Below are 19,399 nucleotides of genomic sequence, written 5' to 3' on the forward strand. Positions count from 1 at the left end.
AATAAATTTAGTTACATAACGTTTTACTGTAAATCTTTCTTCCGTTAAAGACATCTACATTACTGGTTTTCGTTAATGTTAAACTTTACCTTACGTTGATATCAAAACATTAATCACGTTAAATACATTAAAAACATCTTCTATAATTTTGTTAAAAAGATTTAATTATTTTATATAAGCAGGGTAATCATTATTGATTTCTTTGTAAAGTTGATTTGAATAGCATATTCTTGGAGCATTTGCGATAACCGTATGTTATAAAAAAAAAATTTTTCATCTTTAATAAAAATAACTAATATTCAAGACAATCACTAATGACACATGTCCGTCTTTAGAAATAATACATTATACCTAGTAATTATAATATTGGTCGTAAACTTTTCAACAGCGTCTTTATATAAAATAAGGCTTAAATAATATTTAATAATATTTATTGTATGCTTATCTATTCTCATATACGTAGTATATTTTGAATTACGAAGATATTAATTTATTCACATACAATGAAAATTTTCTGTAATTTATTTTTATATCGTATACAGATATTTTCGAATATATCTTGTACTAATGTACAAAAACATTCTAATTATATATATATATATATATATATACCCTTAAATATAATATGATATTTATAGTCCGTAAACAGAATGCATATGATATAAATGAAAAAGATGAATGAAGAGGGCGAAAGTGTAAGAGGTAAATTTGCAAATAAGAGAAAAAATATAAAACCGGAAGTTCATTTTAAACCAATAAACGAGGACTATGTACAATAAATAATAAATAAAATAAAATATAATATTTTTGAAGACATTACAACCAACAATTTACAAACCTTATTGCTATTTTTAACAATTTCATCGCGCGTTATGATTGCGTGATCTCGCGGTGAGTTATTAAACTATTTACTAATATTACCTTTGACTGATCATGTAGCAGTCCTACCTATAATCCAACTTAAATTTGTTTTTTTGTCAATGAACCTTCAAAACAACTTATGTAATCATTCGAAATGAATCTTTTTCTTAACAAGTATATATTTGCTCGATAAAAAAATATTATACTGTGTATAAATATTAATACCTAATTTACTTTTCTTTATGACTGTATCTTGTATCTTTAAATACAAATCATTTCAATCAAATCACATTTATATGTATTTTCATGTATTACATACGCTTCAGTCGAATGTAACAAGCAAGATGTATTTTCCTGTTTTGATAATATAATGAACTACTTTTATAACTTGTGTAAATGATATATCTTAATAATGCTTACCATACAATTTGGGCAATGTGGAAATCAACTAGGACATACATTATTCTCAGAAGTATCATCTGATTTGGAATGTGCAAATACAGGTGTATCATATAAGGCTAATTATCAATATTCAGAAGACACATTTAATAAATGGTTTAATGGTATATCTAAAAATAATGAACGTTTGGCAAGAGCAGTTCTTATTGATACTGAGCAAAAGGTAATAAGTAAAATTTATAACGATAAAAGTAATTCATGGACATATTCAACAAAGAATGTAATTTGTCAAGCTGGAGGAGGTTGTGCAAATAATTGGGCATTTGGTTATATGATAAAAGGATATGAATTAAGCGATGTGATATTGAATTGTGTCAGACAAGAAATTGAAAAATTAGATCATTTTGATGGATTTCTTTTGTTATTAAGTTCTGCAGGTGGAACCGGATCTGGCATTGGAAGTTATATTACAAAACTATTGCGTAAAGAATATAGTAAGAAATCTATTGTTAACACATCAATATTACCATTTTCATTTGGAGAAGTATGTACTCAAAACTATAATACACTATTGACTTTAGCAAAACTTTACAGTGAAAGTGATATCAATATTTTAATTGAGAATGAACAGATATATAATATATGTACCAATTTATTGAAGAAATCACCTACAAATTTACAAGATATGAATAAGGTTATTTCAGAAAAGCTACTAGCTGTATTTCAACCAGTAGATTGTATAAACCATAACATAAATTCATTATTATCACAGATAGCATGTCACCCTTCATATAAAATAGCAACAATCAAGAGTAGCCCACATATACCTGCAACATTCGCAAACTATGAACCTGTGTATAATTGGAATTCATATATACATCATTTAAAGCAAACGCTTAGAATATCAAACTTCAATTCACAGTTAACTAATGTTGAATTAAAAGTACCATCTAATTCATTAAGCAACATCGCACATCATACATATGCTTGCTCAATATCAAACATTTTGATAACTCGTGGAATAGCATCAGAACAAGATCCTATAGTAACTGACATATTTAAAGAAAAACATTTATATGCAGACTGGAATACAATCAATTGGTTCACTCATTTGCATCAAAACCGAAAATTCTTAAACCATGATAAATTTCTTGCATTGATAACCAATAATTTCCAAATTTCTTATTCTTTGGATGCACTTTTAAACAAAGCTTGGAAGTCTTATGTTCATTCTGCATTTTTACATCAATATAAACAATTTGGTTTAGAAGAAGATGATTTTTTACAAGCATTCGCAGTGCTTGAAAATGTTGTAAAAGACTATAAAGAATTGGTTCCTCATGCAAAGTAATAATAAATCATAATTAGTTTTCATAATTGAAATGTAATAAATAAAAAGTCAATTATAAACTTTTTACAACATTCTTTGTGTACATAAATTTTTACTTGTATCACAAAACCAAGCTATTTTTCGTGACGAATTCAAATATTGTGTACGTAGGAGTCAAAAACACGTATGGAAGGGTAACTATGACGTCACAAGAAAATCGACCAACTTGCGACGTTGTATATTGCATATTATGTAGGTATAATAGATGTCTACGTCTAAAATGCAACGATGACAAAGACAAAACAATAAATGTAGTAAAAAAAGATAAAAAGAAATTTTGACATACAGAAGACGAGACGTATTTAACAAACCAAGAATGGTTTTCAGTTTAACTTGGAAAGAGTGGAAGAAAGTAAATGAGCATCTTTGTACTACACATCCCTTTTATAATGTGGGAGTTAGGAATAAGTAGGAAGGTATATTCTGCGCTTGTGCGAAGGGGCGGCTGAATCCAAATGATGCAGAACGGAAAAGTTCTGACCATTTCCAAGAAATAACGAAAATATTTCCAAGAACCGTAGTCATCTATTTCCCCTCTTCTGTTCATCCAGAGAGAATCGAAAGAATAAATTTATCGAGAACGGTATTATATGGTACAGCATCACTGTTAAAATATAATGAAACTTTGAACTTTATTTGATTAACTTTAATTATAATTAAACTTTGAGAATATTGTGTAATATAATTTTTAAAACATGATTATCGATATTTAAGTATATATTAAACGAAAATTTAATAACTAATATATTAGACTATTTAACACTTACAGATTATTTTAAGATTTAAATATTTTACATATATAAATGATAAATGAATGAATATTGGACACAATCAAATTTAAATATTTTTTTATAGATATATCAATATAGGACACTTTGAAATTTCTAAATAAAATAATCTGTTATGGTTACCTAAGATATTTCAAGGTCTCAGTTTTAGACGCGTTATGTAAAGGTAGAAAAAAAGAAAAGAACCTATAGCGTGGGGAATACTATATAAACAACGACAGATGCACTATCCACACCGTTCTCTGGCATCAGTCAAGCGTTACAGGTACAGCTACGATTGTCAGAAACTCGTTTGCTGCCCCTTCATCGCCCCCACTGTATATCCTAACTATTGAGCACCTTTAAGATTAAGTATACCCCACTACTAATCTTTTAAATCTGGCGATAGTATGTATGTATTGCCATAAAAAAACAAGGTTTTTGAATATGAATTAATTACATAAATCTTGAGGCATATGTAATCAACATGGAATTGATCTATTCTTCTTCTTTCATAAAATCAAGAAGATAATGTTCCAAAGCTTTAAGTTAGCGATTTTTCATAATGTGGGGTTGAAGGAAGTAGCATGTACAGTAGTGGCGCCATCTAACATATACAGGGTCGCATGGCTGCCTCTTTAAAAAGTATATTATTAATTGTAAGGTTACTTCTAAATAATATATCAATATCTGCTCTGTACCCTTACACTTTTAATTGTGCGACATTTATTAATGAGATAATTGAAGCTACTATAACAAATGGAATATTAAAATATGTTATTTTAAGATATCAATAAATTAACAGGATTCTTCGAAAGTATATATGCCTCCCTGTAAACCTGCGCACGGATACATAGAACACAGCACGTAGTAGTATTCGTGTGCGCGACTCGAATACCAAGAGGCGTGGTTTGAATAGACGGACCTGTTCGGTACTTTGTCTCCCTCTACTAGATACAGAACCCATCGTCTTTACACACTCCCACAGAAAGCAGGCGCACTCTGGTGTCGAAGCTATGGACGATGGTACGCGCCATTTTGTTTAGTGTCCGCTGGACGCGTCGTGCGTCGGGGTGTTGTGGGGTTGTTTTCATGACCGTCAACCGAGAATAAATCCGCGGCTCTTTGAGCTCGCTTACAATTTCCAGCGTACGTACTAGTGTAATCATTTGAACAGTGAAGACACGTAAATATGTCTTTTGCATGATTATCGTGACGTGCAACACGAGGATACGTTTTTTGAAAGAGTCGAGGACTCTCATGCTTATAGTGTCAGACTTAGCAGTTGCAGAGTCTTCGCAAATGTATGGCGCCAGATACAACTATATGGATACTTGGTAGGGGATTGCCACTGTCGTCGTTCATCGTCGGCAGATATTTTTTTTATAAAGGTAAGAAAAGAGGGGTTGCCCGAGCTTAATCAATAAAGCGTCTTCTCCATACTCTTCCTCTTCCTTTTCTCTGTTTTTCAAACACGGGAAACTTTTAGGTATCGCCGTTGTCTGAATATCCGACGCTTCATGGTTCGACGAGTTTTTCGTACCAAATGTCGTGCGCCCTGACCACGGTAGTGTCTCGCTTGTGCAAGCCGCTCGAGGAAAGTGAAAGCTCACGTTCCCGATCGTTCTGCACTGAGCACGAATCTCGTTCCGTCCGTCGCGTCGCAGTGGTGCACGTTTCGTGCGTCTCGTCTCAAACACTGAAGCGTCATTTGGCCCAAGTTGTCGGCACTTTGAATCGTACTCTTATTACTTCTTCAGTAAACGCGTCCATTACTTTCGTATGAATGAAAAAAGAACGCTTTTAAAGAAAGGCGATGAATGAGAAAGGATGCTCGGTATAAAAACAGGTTCTTCGAATTAATCCGTGCATATTAATATAAAAGGATTTTTATCTTAAATATTAATAAGGTTCGGTTTTCTTTAAAACCAGTAAAATGTTGAAAATGATGAGTACTGGTATATAAAATGAAAAACTGCCTGTTATTTATTTTTCGAGTATATTATAATTTCGGAAAGATATAAAGCTTCTTTTCTTAATATACACTATATATGCAATGTACACGTGTACTTTTTGTGTTTTTGAGCCGAATAAAGACAATAATATCAAAGATGTTTATTTTCAATAAACATTATATAAGATAGTAGTATATGAAGTTATTATTAAGTTCTTGTGACATATTTCTTTTATTACATTGTACTATGTGTCCTTGAACAGGTAGATTATACTGAATTTCATTTCACTTGTGTTTAAAAATTACGTAATGAAGTTCATTTTCTTGAAATATTATCAAAATATCGTCTATTTAGAACCGTATTAAAGCAATATGTATACCGATCACTGATGCTATAAACAGCATCGCGATCACTCAATTTATCGGGTGATTTCAACGCTAGGACGTGCACCAATACTATACACGTTGCTCTAATGAAATATTTAACACGTATACATAATAGACATCGAATTTCATTTTTGATAGTAATGATGCAATATATAAACGATGAATTAAGACTATTTGATACACCTTCCGTACTAGATCATATAGCACTCATTCATTTTTTATGTAATCAATAAATTTTTAAAAAATCCTAATTTATTCTAATGATGATCTACTTAAAACATTTCATAGGTATTTTTCCACGTTATCATTTTTATCGCATACATTGCATTTCGTGCGTGTCAGACAACAACAAAACTGAAACTTCTTCCACCTCCTTTGAAGGATACGGAGGTGTATTCGTAAAAAGATGTTAACGAATGCAATAATGGAAGCATTAATATGTATTTCATCCTTTTTTCAATGTATTAACAGAATTTGTTCGTTACATTATACGTAATAAACCATTTCTATTTCTTATCGTATTTAAGTTTTCTATCAAACTCTTCTCTTTTGTTTCGCGACCTCGATATAGGAAGTATTTTTAGATTGTTCTATAAAACTTACGATGGAACTCTTCTCAATGCAACAAAGTCACGCACACATGTATATGTAACGAAAATATAAAGGTTTGAAGCTGACGTAATATATTCTGTTAACTTATTAAATTTGCCGCTATAACATTAGTCATGTACACATAATTCCATATTTTAATCTACTTTGTGATATACTGAATACATTATAATATAATATTAAACATCCATATCGTAATGTTCACTCATACCTTGAAATTATAGCATTCTGGTCAACAAAGCGACAAATCAGGATAGACAATGAGCACCCTACTCATTACGATTCATTCTTCCCCAACTTTACTCACGGAAATAGTCTGTTCAAGAAACGAGGGGTGCAACATGTTCACTCTTTTGGAACATCGATCTGTTAACTGTAGCAAAATTTTCAGAAACCCCTTCATTGTATCATATGAAGGTTCCAGCTCTAGAAATATATTCTGTAAATAAAATGAACATACATTCAATCTTGAAAATAAAATTATTTGAATAATCGTATAAAAGCCATTAATAACGTCTTTCTTTGTATTTATCCCAAATAAATATATTTGGAATCACGAAATATCCCCCTTCCCCCTCCCTTCTCCCAGCAGATTTAGGTTTCGGGGGTGGTTCTTAGTATATTAGAGCTTACCTAGCACAGGTGCTGTGGATTAATCCAAGACACACCTACGAATGACTCACTATACAAAACTCTGTATCCTTTTTTTTTCTTCTCGTAGCGCGAAAGGGTTCCGTGTTTAAACCAGTATCTGATAAAGGTTTTTTGCGAAATCGGTTGGATTTTTAATTAATCCTCTTGTTTTTTGTCGCATTATTTTTGCTACAAAATTACGAAGATTTTGTAATTGAAAAAAACAAAGACTTTTGTTGTTTCATAAGTATTAGATAAAAGACAGGCTATATGCAATACTCAAATTTTAAATAAATCTTTCACTTTACCTTTCATGCTAATATTCTGTTAGAAAGCGTGATTTCTTTAATTATCGGCTAAAAATGCAAGTATGATTAAGTTTAACCTAAGAAATCTGCACAAAAAATAAAAGCACGGTTGTTTGGTATGTGACGGCCACATACCACGCCTCTTACTAGATCGGCATTCCATTGAACCCAGCCTCCCCATGTTATGCTAAAGGTGATTTCTTATTCGTCTTTTCTCTTTTTCCTCTGGTCTTCGCTCATGATAAAGTAACATTGCGACGAATACATTTTTTAACGATATACACGTACATGTAACAAGCGTAAAAAATGTTCTCTTACTTAAAATGATACTAGTAAGGAAGTTTACATCCATAAATTGTACTATTTATTAAATGATAAATTATGTTACAGAATTGGAATACAAAACAATAAGCAACCATGCGTACTCCTGCCGGGACAGAGACACTGTCGCAACCTGAGATGTACAAATTTGAATCTCAGGAAACAGAAGCTTCATCGGGTGTCAATCAAGTAGTTTTATCACCTTCTCATCCGGAAGCGCATATATTCACTAACAGGTAAAAATGTAGTATTTTTACAGTGTCAAATATAAAACGAGTATTACATATAATAAATTTGAAATAACGCGCTTTGTTACATTAAATTACGCGCGTACAATTACGCATGCGCATTCTTAATTATCTGTCATAGGTAAACCTTAAAATTTATATTTGAAATTAGGAGTAATTTAATTATCACAAAATATAACTTTACTGCGTGATATTAATTCTGATAATGTTTCAATTGTACATATGTATTTGTTCTATAAACGATATATAGAATGATCATATACTTTTCGATTGTCAAATTCTAATGCACTACAATTATGAACAACCACTTAACATCGTCATGCATCATACTGTACATACACATATAAAAGCAAACGGTAAATACCGCCCTCTGCCGGGTAACTTGTTAGTTCACGATATGTCTCGTGGTCGTATGCATCCTGTATAGTTTCATCGTATTTATATTTTGTTTATCGTGAAAACGTTCAATCAGTGGCATGGTTTTGTGACACTTTCTCTCAGTGTATGGGTCAAGCGTGTTATATCCATATGCTACGCGTGATACGATGGTATTTACACGATTTTTCCTTCGGAAGATACAGAGCGACGATGTGGTCGTTCCAAACAACGTCGGTACGAGGAGGTGAGGACGAAGGCCAAGTCGTCGGAATGCGCTTCCGATAACGGCATAACGGCACCATCGTTGATGGCTTTGATCTTGTCCCCACACTAACACATCTATAGAAACTCATATTGTCAGTCTTTTCTGTTTATCAGATATATTTATGTCCTAAACATAATTCCTAGTCACACGACCCATGTCATTTTTATCATTTCCATTTTTCAGTTATTAAAACACGTCTTTCTTACGCGATTTCAGTATCTTCGATATAAACACGAAAGAGTATTTTTAAATGATGTAGCACAAGATACATAATACACAGAAGTAAAGTACATTGCAGATACTTACACTTATCGTATGATATTGCTTATAACAGCTACTTGACTCACGACTTACGATCACAGCTTACATGTTTGACAGGTGTACAAGTCATTTAACGAAATCGATGCTCAGTGATTAATGTTCCTATTAATTTCACTTACATTAGTAGATTTCATGACGTTTTAACATGACGATTTTAATACATACATATGTCCATATTGATTGTGTATGTAACGAATCGTTTGTTATGACAATAAGACATGAAAATTTTATATGCCCGAATCTCTTTGTTGCGTTTTTCGAAATAACGTCACTTTTCTTTTGTTTGGAGTCTAAATTCTGAAATTTTTCAACACAGATATGTTAGGGACTTATGTTTATTAATAATAGTTATGAAGCAAAAAAATATGATTATTGTTTGATTAAGATAATTTGATTAGTATAAATTAATGAATTAGTAAAGAAATTTGTTTAAATGGTACATTTTTAAAAATAATTTATATATTGTCATTTTGAATAAAAATTTCATAACAATTATTTACTCTTTTAAAAAGTTATAAGTTAGTCAGTTATTTTACATTAGAAGCTTTATTCAAGATTAAATTAATAACTTCCAAAAAAATTAATCAAGAATATTTTTACTCCTTACTATCATTTTTCCTATAGTTAATATTTCAATTCACAATATCATATATTACATTATTTTCAGTAGTTCAAGATGAGAAACTCCAGTAAAAAACAAAATTCTTTTAACTCTTGTTTGATAAAATTTTGTAATACACATTTGCTACATATTTCATGATAATATTTTTGCTGCATTCTAAAAAATTATATTTATCGAATAAAAATAGCAAAATAATTGAAATAATTTTGTTCTTTCATTAATATTTTAACATTTTCATATTCAGAAATTAAGTCTTTTAATATCTTTGATTATTTATTTTAGCATGTTATGTATACAAGAAGAATTAGGTCAGTTGAGTGGAATTGCAGGAGGTCCTATTATCCCTGACCCACGTGATGCTCAATTACCTAATAACAATCATAGCAATTCAGAAAGCAATAGTAACTCTAGTGAAACTGCAACAAAATGTACTCCAGGTACTGGAACTTTAGATGCACAAAGATCAAGCTGGGTGGAAGGTATATTAGGGTGCATGCGTCCAGTTTGGACTATGCTTTCAAAAGCAGCTGTTAATGAAAAAATTAAAGGACATCAAAGTAAGTAATCACTTTTTGTAGATTTAATATAGTCTTTATAACATTATTTATAGGATAAAATCAAATAATTTTAGCGGATGACTGGGAAATACCGTTTGAATCAATCAGTGAACTCCAATGGCTCGGATCTGGAGCACAAGGGGCAGTATTTAGTGGAAAATTAAATAAAGAAGTTGTAGCTGTAAAAAAGGTGCGAGAGCCACGTGAAACTGATATACGGCACTTACGGAAGTTAAATCATCCAAATATTGTTCAATTTAAGTAAGTTTTTAGTTGTACTAAAAATGCTATAAAAAATAATATAAATAATCTCTATATATTCTCAGAGGTGTTTGCACACAAGCACCATGTTACTGTATAATAATGGAATTTTGTCCATACGGACCATTATACGACCTCCTTAGGGCTGGAGAACCAGTTCCACCTCCTAGATTAGTATCATGGTCAAAACAAATTGCAGCTGGAATGGCCTATCTCCATGCACATAAAATTATACACAGAGATCTTAAAAGCCCAAAGTATGTCATTTATTCATATATATTTAAATTAAATTAAATTCATATATATTTTTAGGCTCAGTAAATTTTTATTTACCTCATAAAATAAGAACATCTTTGTCTTTACTATACTTACATACTAAATTAACGTGTTTATCTTCTAAATTCTATTTACGATTTCAGTGTGTTGATAGGACAGGGAGAAATTGTAAAAATTAGCGATTTTGGAACTAGTAGAGAATGGAATGAAATTAGTACAAGAATGAGTTTTGCTGGTACAGTTGCTTGGATGGCCCCAGAAATAATCAGAAACGAGCCTTGTTCTGAGAAAGTAGATATATGGTCGTATGGTGTGGTATTATGGGAACTCTTAAGCGGAGAAATACCTTACAAAGACGTGGATTCTTCCGCAATCATTTGGGGCGTGGGCAATAATTCTCTTCATTTACCAATACCTGCAAGCTGTCCAGAAGGTTACAGGTTACTTGTAAAACAATGTTGGGCTGCAAAACCACGTAATAGACCTTCCTTTAAACATATTGAAATTCACCTCGGAATTGCAGCAGTTGAAGTGCTATGTACAAAACCTGATGATTACTTTAAGACACAGGTAAATTGAAAACTTAAAAATAAAAATAAAAGAAACCTATTTAAATATTAAAAGGTGTTTATAATTTTTATAATTACAGCAATCTTGGAAAAAAGAAATTAGAGATCATATGAAACAAATGCAGACAAATAGTTGTAGTAGTCCAAGATTTGAAGCTGATCTCATTCGACGACGTGAGGATGAATTAAGACATGCTCAAGATATTCGAGAACATTATGAACGTAAACTCGAACGTACTAATAATTTGTACTTAGAATTAAGCGCTGTTTTATTACAGTTGGAACAGCGTGAACGAGATGTAATTAAGTAAGTAATCAATTAGAAAATTAGAATAGCTAATAGTAAGTAATTTTAATATATCTTATTTTCTCTCTTAGACGAGAACAACAAAGTGGGTATAAGCAATGTAAGAAGCGACTTGTACACCCCCTTATAAAGGCTCAAGAAAGACTTCATCGTAGACGTAACCCTCAATTTTCGACATCATCTACTCCAACAACTCCACCATCCCCAACAGACTGTCCACAAACTCCTATAAAAGCAACTATGTGTACCCAACTAAATGAATCTAATCAACCAGAGACAGTTTTAGTCCCTAATAATAGTTTCAAGCAACGCAAATATAGGCATCGTAGAGTAGGATCTGGATGTGGTATAAATTCTAGCCCACGATCGAGTCCTCATCGTGAAAGAAAAGTACGTATCTAACATGAGAATATGTACTTATTAATTAATAAATTAAAATATAATGCTGGATGTATATCTGTTTTCAGAGTACAGAAGTATGTGCACGTTTTGTTGATAGTCAAACACAGACAGATATAATGGATATCAACGAAACTGATTTTAATCCTGTTGGACATACAACAACAATCTCATCAACAGAAAAACTTTCTGTAAATAGTCTTAATAAACAGTCATTAAATAAACAAACACCAGAAAGTTTAAATGGAAATTCAGTTTTATCCGAAGCTCATTATAGAATGCAATCTAGTCCTTGTTCCAGTCCTGAACCTTCAAATGAAAATCGTGCAAATGGAAATGAACGTTTAAAGGACTGTAGTGATGACGATAATCTTGAAACACTTGGTCGAAAAGTTAGCGAAATTATTAATGCTAATCGTCTTATTTCTCCTATAGATAATGGAAATTGCGATGATGTGATACAACACAGGTAAAACATATTTAATATAAACATATATCAATATATGGACTTTAACAATAATTAAAAGTAACAAACAATTGTTCATTTCAGAAGCAAAGAAGAACCTATAAACCTGTCCGGACATTTTTGTGGAATTATTGTTAACAATACTAATACACTTCACGAACAATCAGAAATTAAAACTCGACCTTGTTCTGAAAGTATGGATACTTTATGCGATCGTGAAGATGATGCATGTGAGGAAAGTTGGTCAGATGAAGAAGGCGAAGATCCGAGTTATACGTATAATTATTCTTTAAAAAGAAGAAGGTATTTTTTCTAGAATAATGTAAAAGTATGAAATTAATCTAATTCATATCTTAATTTAATGAATTTATTTTAAAGTATTGCAAGGCGACCAATTGGTCCTGGATGTAGGTTAAGAAGATTTAAACATGCACCTGAACGCATAGAGAGAGTGTTAGCTTCTGATGAGGAAAATACTTCCGAATATTCACATCCTCCGTCCAGTCAATCCTCCACGTTAGAAAGTAATTCCGATATGCAAAGAGTATTTCGTAATATTCACTATTCTCATAAGGTGAGTTAACATAATTCTTATTATTAATGTAATATTATTGAAAATGTATGTATTATATGCAATATAATACACAATATATTTTTACTTTTATTTCTATTTTTATTTAGAGGAAAGAAATAGATGATGTTTCTGATACGTCAAGTCAATCAGAAACAGATGAAGTCAGTGAGATTACAATTGCATCTCAACCAGTAGTTGCAAACTTAAAAATAGAAAGTAGTGTGTAGATTAACAGGATTTTTATATCTCATTTACGATTGATATAAGTACCTAACAACCAGTGCATTTTTGTAGCGTATGCTCTCATCCTGTGTTAAATATTGTAGATATTTATCAATTTAAGGTATATGTTAGATATATATGTACATTAATTTTATGCATTATTTATCAATGAAATATTACATTAATATTAATAAGATACTAGACAGTTACTGAAAAAAGTTTATAAAAATCACATTCTAAATCTTTATTAAAATTTAAATTACTATTTTTGAAAACTATTACAAAATTCAACAACTGAATTAATTTAATGAAATTGTTTTCTATCATTATCTATGATATGATTTATTATACGCTATAGAAAATGAACATAAATCAATAACTATTTTTTCTAAGAAAAATATAAAATATAGATTGCTGATATTTTCAACAGAATCGAAAATTTACACAAACATGTGTATAGACATGTTATATAGTATTATTTGTAAATACATGCACCTCATGCTCACGTCTGAAAGAGAAAAAATCATTACTTAAAATTCATTCCATTATGTTTTATATTTTTTTTTATAGTTCCTTTTAGTAAATGTAGAATTCTCAACTAATCAATTATGAACTTATTATCAATTATGTGTTGCATTTATTTCATATTATTAATAAAAAATATTCAGTTAGACTCAAATCAATCATTCCTACGATGAATGCAAAATCAGTTATTGATAATTGCATTCACTTGTATGTATAGATGAAATTCACCATAATGTAGAAATCAATTTTAAAAATCAATAAACTCATATATTATTTGGTAGTTTACAAAGAGTTATTGTATATAAATACAATAAAATAAAAATAAATATTGCATTAGAAAAACATACTTTTGAAACTAATTTAGAAAATATGTAATGGAATGACAATTACTAAATAAATTTTAAAACATAAGTGCCTGTGGCAATTTTCATAAAGTACACCAAATAGTGATTATTGAAATAAAATAACAAAATCTAATTAATGTGCAATAAACAGCAATTAAGCGTGCAACTGAAAATAGGATCACATCAGTACAATAATTTTTCGATTCAATAAATATTCTGCTATTCTGATAAAGTCAAATTATAAATAACATGAGGTATTGCTTGAGGACTATTTTACTGTAACAAAGTCATTAAATATTTTTGATGCATTAAAACTTTTACCAATAATCTTACTACAGATTTCATTAATGTACTGTATGTAATAAATTTTATTGTTTCATTTCTCAATTAATAAATGAAAACAATCTAATTTAATGACTATGTTAAAAAACTAGTGTAAGTAGTATTATGATATAGTCAAAACAATGCAGGTTGTCTGAGTTTCAAACTGAAACTCAATAATAGTGTTGGACTGTATGTAAAAGTCATATACTCATTCTCTAAAATTAATAACAATAAATATCGTAATTACACATGCAAAACTAAACGACATCGTTAAGTCAATTGTCCAAAGTACTGTCTGCATCCATCTATTGTACCTGCTTTGAAACTCAAATTGCCTTAATGACAATTACTATACTATTGTAAATATAGACAATACAACATAAACTTAAGAAAATAGTAGCTAAGGTATAATATAACATTTTCATGTGCTCATTTGGACGAAGTAATTAATAAGATATATAAAGATGTACTTTATGATAATCATACATATTGTATCTATTATATTTATGCGAGTAGTTGCATAAATTGTTCCTTCTTGTGCAGTGGCAGCTAAACTGACTAGTTCTATTATTCTTTAATAATAGAAGCAGTACACAAAATTTGTGTTATAAACAAATAAAGTTGATTTACAATAATTGGTATATGCAATTCAATTACAAACCTTAATAACATTGTAAACTTATTAGATAATTTGATTTTGTTAAAATAAAACTATTTTTATATAAATTATAAAGTATTAATTATTTATATATGCATTAACATTTGGAAACAAAATATATATATGATCTGAAATCTTTATTTAAGTAAAAAGCAAATATTGTAAAGAAAAATGATGGTATGTGGTAGTATGTTATTTTACATGTAAGTATATATATATTAACTTATTAAAATACAATAAATATTTGCACAGCCTATTTTTAACAAGAAAGTATACATATTATTATGATAGAAAAACCTTACTAGCAATAAAAGTTGCTATACATACAAACAACGTAATATTTTAATTATTATATATATTTAACATAATTTGAAATAAATTTCTTTCAGTATAACACCGTTTCAATATTCATTCAGCATAAAATAGCGATCTGAGTCTTGTTCACATTTATTAAATTAATGATTATGTTTTTTATTCTATTATATTATTGAACATGTAAAAGTTTTAATCACTTAGATCATCATACTGCAATTTCTATATTTTATAGCTTTACTTAATTACAAGATTTAATACATTACATATGTACAGTTTACTCGAGGACAAACATTAAACGTGGACATCAAATTTTTATTACATATAATAAAAACTAAATTTATTTACACTTTCTGGTATATATTCAGTCTATTTTAATAAATATAGTGAATATTTGAGTATTATATTAACTGTCATGAAAAATGAGTAACTTGAGATTATATGTCAAATAAATAAAAATTAAAACATGTTTATGAAGAATTATAGTTTCAAACATTTTCTACTTTTATAAAGTTGTTCATTGATAATAGAATAAAAAATAATATTTAATATACTAGAGCTTACAAATTTACCAATAAAATGAATTGTGCAGAAATTCTGCAGTGGATTTATACAATGATGAAGCACTTTGTCTTAATCCAGTCAATAATGATACAACTCCCTCTTTCTCATCTTCTTGTTCATCTTCCTCAGGTAAGTAGTCTGGCATGTCTTCAGTATCACCATTATTTCCAGTATGAATCTTAGGATTAAATATATTGTTAATAAAGAAATTACAACTCATTTTAATTCTAAAATGTAGAAATTTTTCTCTGTACAAATATTTACCAATTTAACAAGATATTCTTGATTGAATTTATTTCGTGTCACCAATCTTGCTTCCATATTCTCAGAATTTTTTTGGATAGCTTCTGCAATTTGTTTGGCAGTAACATAACTTAAAGTACGCATTGTAACACGCTGATGTTCTACATCAACTACCAGAGAAACTAGTCCATTGATTCTTATTAATATTGCCTCCAACTCTGCACGAGTTTCCTATTTCATATACATACATAATTTTTATGAAATAATAAATATATAAAATTAAAATATATACATACTATCTGTATGTATTTACCGGTAATAAGCCCTGAACATGTAATACAATCACATGAGTCTTTAACTTTTTAGGCTCTATAACTCTTTTACATCTGCTACGTAAATTATATATTGGTGGTTTCATTCTTTCTATGTCATCTTTTATACATTGTGCTCGTTTAGATATCTTTGGTTTATCTACATTGTACTTATTTATAATTGCGTCCAAGGCTTCACGAACTCCAAAAGTAGAGGTTATGTGTACATAATTATCCACGTTTTTAACAAATAACTCCAAAATATCTAAACTCAAATTAACAATCTCAAAATCGGGTACTTCTAAGACATACGCTACATACGACAAAACTGTTTTATCCTAAAATCAGTAATCCTTGTTATAAAAATAAAGTATAAACAAACTTTGAAAAATTTCCTACCTTCAAAATCGTATCATGATTTGCAAAATCATTTGCCAATTTTTTGTATGTTTCGAGGGTAACTTTCAATTCTTTCGGATCCAGAGATTCGTCCACGTCCATTATCTAAAAGTGTAATGTTGACATTAGCTTATTCTTAAACTAATATTGCCATAATAAAAAGAAGTTCAATATTACTACTTATGATTATCTCCCTGGGTTAACATTGATAGGCATTCAAAAATAAGCAGATCTTTAAAAATATTTTTATTTCTTGAATAATTATCGAGTGGAACACAAACTTCGCAGTAGTAGAATGCGTTTACCTAACTTGCTAACTGATATGACAAATTTCAGGGAATAGATTTTGAATCTTTTACTAGATAAATTTCATAGATCAACAGTCAAATTACATTCTACATATTGTTAAATGAAAAATAATTTCGTTTCCAATTCATTCATAATTTTTCTACAGACTATATTATTCTTTAAAAAACATAACGTAATTGACATAACATAAAGTTTCAATTGAAAGGATTTAAATATAATTTTCATATATAACAAACAATGTGTATAGTTTGTATAGTAGTAAAATTATTCTTTTTTATTATTATAAAAAATAAACTAAAGTGCATACATTTAATGTATGCGTAAATTCTATATGCAGTTGCTACGTATATATGTATACAAGTTGTGTATAGATAATCATGTATTTGCATATATGCATATAATACACATATATGTATGTTTCGAATAGATGTATCAGCTTTACTCTACGTAGTAATAACAGACATTCATGTTACAACCAGCTGCTGCCAGATTATTTCGATGACGCGCATATTATAGGACAGTAGCGAAACTAGTGTCTATATGACGTACTAAAATAAGATGGCCGACATTCATTCTACCAGTTACCAACAGCATAACACCCGTATTACCTTTCTAATGAACTTCTTTCTTACTTTACGCAACCAAATATTTTAAACATTCATTAGTGTCATTCTAAGTACTGGTAGAAAGAAATTGATGTAGTTATACGATATCGAACAACACATTGAAGATAATAGGGAAGTTAAATTAAATAGTACGTAAAGTAACAAAGTATATCTGACGTATTTTCAAATATATACGTATAGGTGATTATTCGTAAATAGTGCTAGTGTAAAGTGCATATTGATTATCAAAACAATGGAATACGTATTGATAAAAGACATACGGCCGGGTCAAAAAAACATTAATGTAGTGTTTATTGTTCTGGAAGTTGGTCATCCTACCATTACCAAAGAAAACCGCGAAGTTCGAACGTTTAAAGTGGCAGACAGTACGGCATGCATGAATGTTTCAATTTGGGACGAACCTGGACAGCTTTTAGTACCAGGGGATATTGTAAGATTAACAAAAGGTTATGCTTCTGTTTGGAGACAATGCTTAACTCTGTATTCTGGAAAAAATGGGGACATACAAAAAATTGGTGAATTTTGTATGGTAATAAATGAACAGTTAAACATGAGTGAACCAAATCCTGCTTTAGCACAACAAATGATTAATCAAAGTGGTTCTGGTCCACCTGGTAGTAATGTTAACAATACTATTACAAATAATGGAAATGCAAATAATATCACTGGCCAACCTGGAAGGCAACCATTGGTATGTTGTATAATATATTCATTGCTTTTAATTAGATATTAATAATAGATTTATTTCTAATTTTAAAAAGAGTGTAGCTATTTTTAGTGCTTCTATTAATATTAGTATTAATTTATTTTATCATAGGCAATTCAAAGTAATTCAACAACACCTGCTAGTGGTACTTCTGGTAGTTCAACAACAACAAAGAGTGGAAACAATAATAATAATAGCACTGGTGGAAATAGTGGTAATACTTCAGGACTTCCAGGGGGATCTGCAAGATATACTGGTGATTCAACAACAAAAACATCTGTTGCAACAAAAACTAATTCTCGTGGTCGTGGGGGATACAGAAATGGTGGACGCAGTGATCGTAGATAACATATAAATAAGAAGTGGTTAATTATATATGTGTAATAAAAATACACAATTGGTTATATAATATTTAGGATAACTGTAATATACTGTTTTTTTAATAATCCTGTATATGTGTATTCATGAATTAAAGTATACGATAGATTTGTCTTAGAATATAACATCATGAATTGAAGACAATCCAGTTAAGTAGAATAGATGAAAAATACTATTACCAGTGATATAATATATTAATGTTTCAGTGAATTAATTTTAATTTATATGTCTAGAATCATTGAGTTTTGTACATTTCTTAATTTAAATCTGTAGCTTGTCTTCAAATCATAGTAAAAGTATCAAATTTCTCTTATTCTGATAAATGAATGTAATATATATATAAACTATATAATATCTGCATTTAACTGATAAATAATTTTATTTGCTAATTTTTTAAAATATATTTTATAAAATAAAGAACAATAATATGTGTATATTTAATTTACACTGAGTAAATAAGGATAAAATAATTTTAAAAAATATTCAATCTTTATACAAAACAACATTTAATATAAAACATATTTGAATTTATTACGTGATGTTGTTACTCAGTGTAAATATACATTAAAATAAAAATATGTGATCATTGACTTTGTATATTTTCAT

General features: G+C 29.6%; 4 protein-coding genes and 1 long non-coding RNA gene across 8 annotated transcripts; 3 read left to right on the plus strand and 2 right to left on the minus strand.

Annotated features, from left to right (window-relative positions):
• The first annotated feature begins 965 nt into the window (after positions 1–965).
• LOC132916503 (tubulin delta chain-like) lies at positions 966–2,756 on the plus strand. Its single transcript, XM_060976568.1, has one exon. The coding sequence runs from the start codon at positions 1,274–1,276 to the stop codon at positions 2,609–2,611; it is 1,338 nt and encodes a 445-aa protein (XP_060832551.1). The 5' UTR covers positions 966–1,273; the 3' UTR covers positions 2,612–2,756.
• Positions 2,757–4,440: 1,684 nt separating this feature from the next.
• LOC132916516 (mitogen-activated protein kinase kinase kinase 12) lies at positions 4,441–14,922 on the plus strand. Of its 2 annotated transcripts, XM_060976597.1 has the most exons (12): positions 4,441–4,808; positions 7,699–7,865; positions 9,746–10,020; positions 10,095–10,281; positions 10,347–10,538; positions 10,701–11,127; positions 11,207–11,433; positions 11,505–11,823; positions 11,901–12,301; positions 12,383–12,601; positions 12,677–12,872; positions 12,980–14,922. In XM_060976597.1, the coding sequence occupies exons 2-12, from the start codon at positions 7,726–7,728 to the stop codon at positions 13,097–13,099; spliced, it is 2,703 nt and encodes a 900-aa protein (XP_060832580.1). In that variant the 5' UTR covers positions 4,441–4,808; positions 7,699–7,725; the 3' UTR covers positions 13,100–14,922. The 2 variants fall into 2 exon arrangements, with proteins under 2 accessions (XP_060832580.1, XP_060832581.1); XM_060976598.1 differs by lacking the exons at positions 4,441–4,808; positions 7,699–7,865 and adding an exon at positions 8,243–8,499.
• Positions 7,694–8,927, minus strand: LOC132916531 (uncharacterized). The gene is made up of 2 exons (XR_009660113.1): positions 8,827–8,927; positions 7,694–8,594 (listed from the first exon to the last, which is right to left on the minus strand). It is a non-coding gene; the product is annotated as an uncharacterized LOC132916531 (long non-coding RNA).
• Positions 14,923–15,283: 361 nt separating the features above from the next.
• Positions 15,284–17,474, minus strand: LOC132916524 (uncharacterized). Of its 3 annotated transcripts, none has more exons than XM_060976612.1 (5): positions 17,391–17,474; positions 16,775–16,879; positions 16,378–16,713; positions 16,086–16,295; positions 15,284–15,999 (listed from the first exon to the last, which is right to left on the minus strand). In XM_060976612.1, the coding sequence occupies exons 2-5, from the start codon at positions 16,874–16,876 to the stop codon at positions 15,826–15,828; spliced, it is 822 nt and encodes a 273-aa protein (XP_060832595.1). In that variant the 5' UTR covers positions 16,877–16,879; positions 17,391–17,474; the 3' UTR covers positions 15,284–15,825. The 3 variants fall into 3 exon arrangements, with proteins under 3 accessions (XP_060832595.1, XP_060832594.1, XP_060832593.1); XM_060976611.1 differs by lacking the exon at positions 17,391–17,474 and adding an exon at positions 16,955–17,255; XM_060976610.1 differs by lacking the exon at positions 17,391–17,474 and adding an exon at positions 16,952–17,254.
• A 138-nt stretch (positions 17,475–17,612) lies between these two features.
• LOC132916525 (SOSS complex subunit B homolog) lies at positions 17,613–18,868 on the plus strand. Its single transcript, XM_060976613.1, has 2 exons — positions 17,613–18,400; positions 18,527–18,868. The coding sequence occupies exons 1-2, from the start codon at positions 17,942–17,944 to the stop codon at positions 18,761–18,763; spliced, it is 696 nt and encodes a 231-aa protein (XP_060832596.1). The 5' UTR covers positions 17,613–17,941; the 3' UTR covers positions 18,764–18,868.
• The last annotated feature ends 531 nt before the right edge of the window (positions 18,869–19,399 follow it).

Source organism: Bombus pascuorum, chromosome 2 (assembly GCF_905332965.1).
Source record: "Bombus pascuorum chromosome 2, iyBomPasc1.1, whole genome shotgun sequence".
NCBI lineage: Eukaryota > Metazoa > Arthropoda > Insecta > Hymenoptera > Apidae > Bombus > Bombus pascuorum.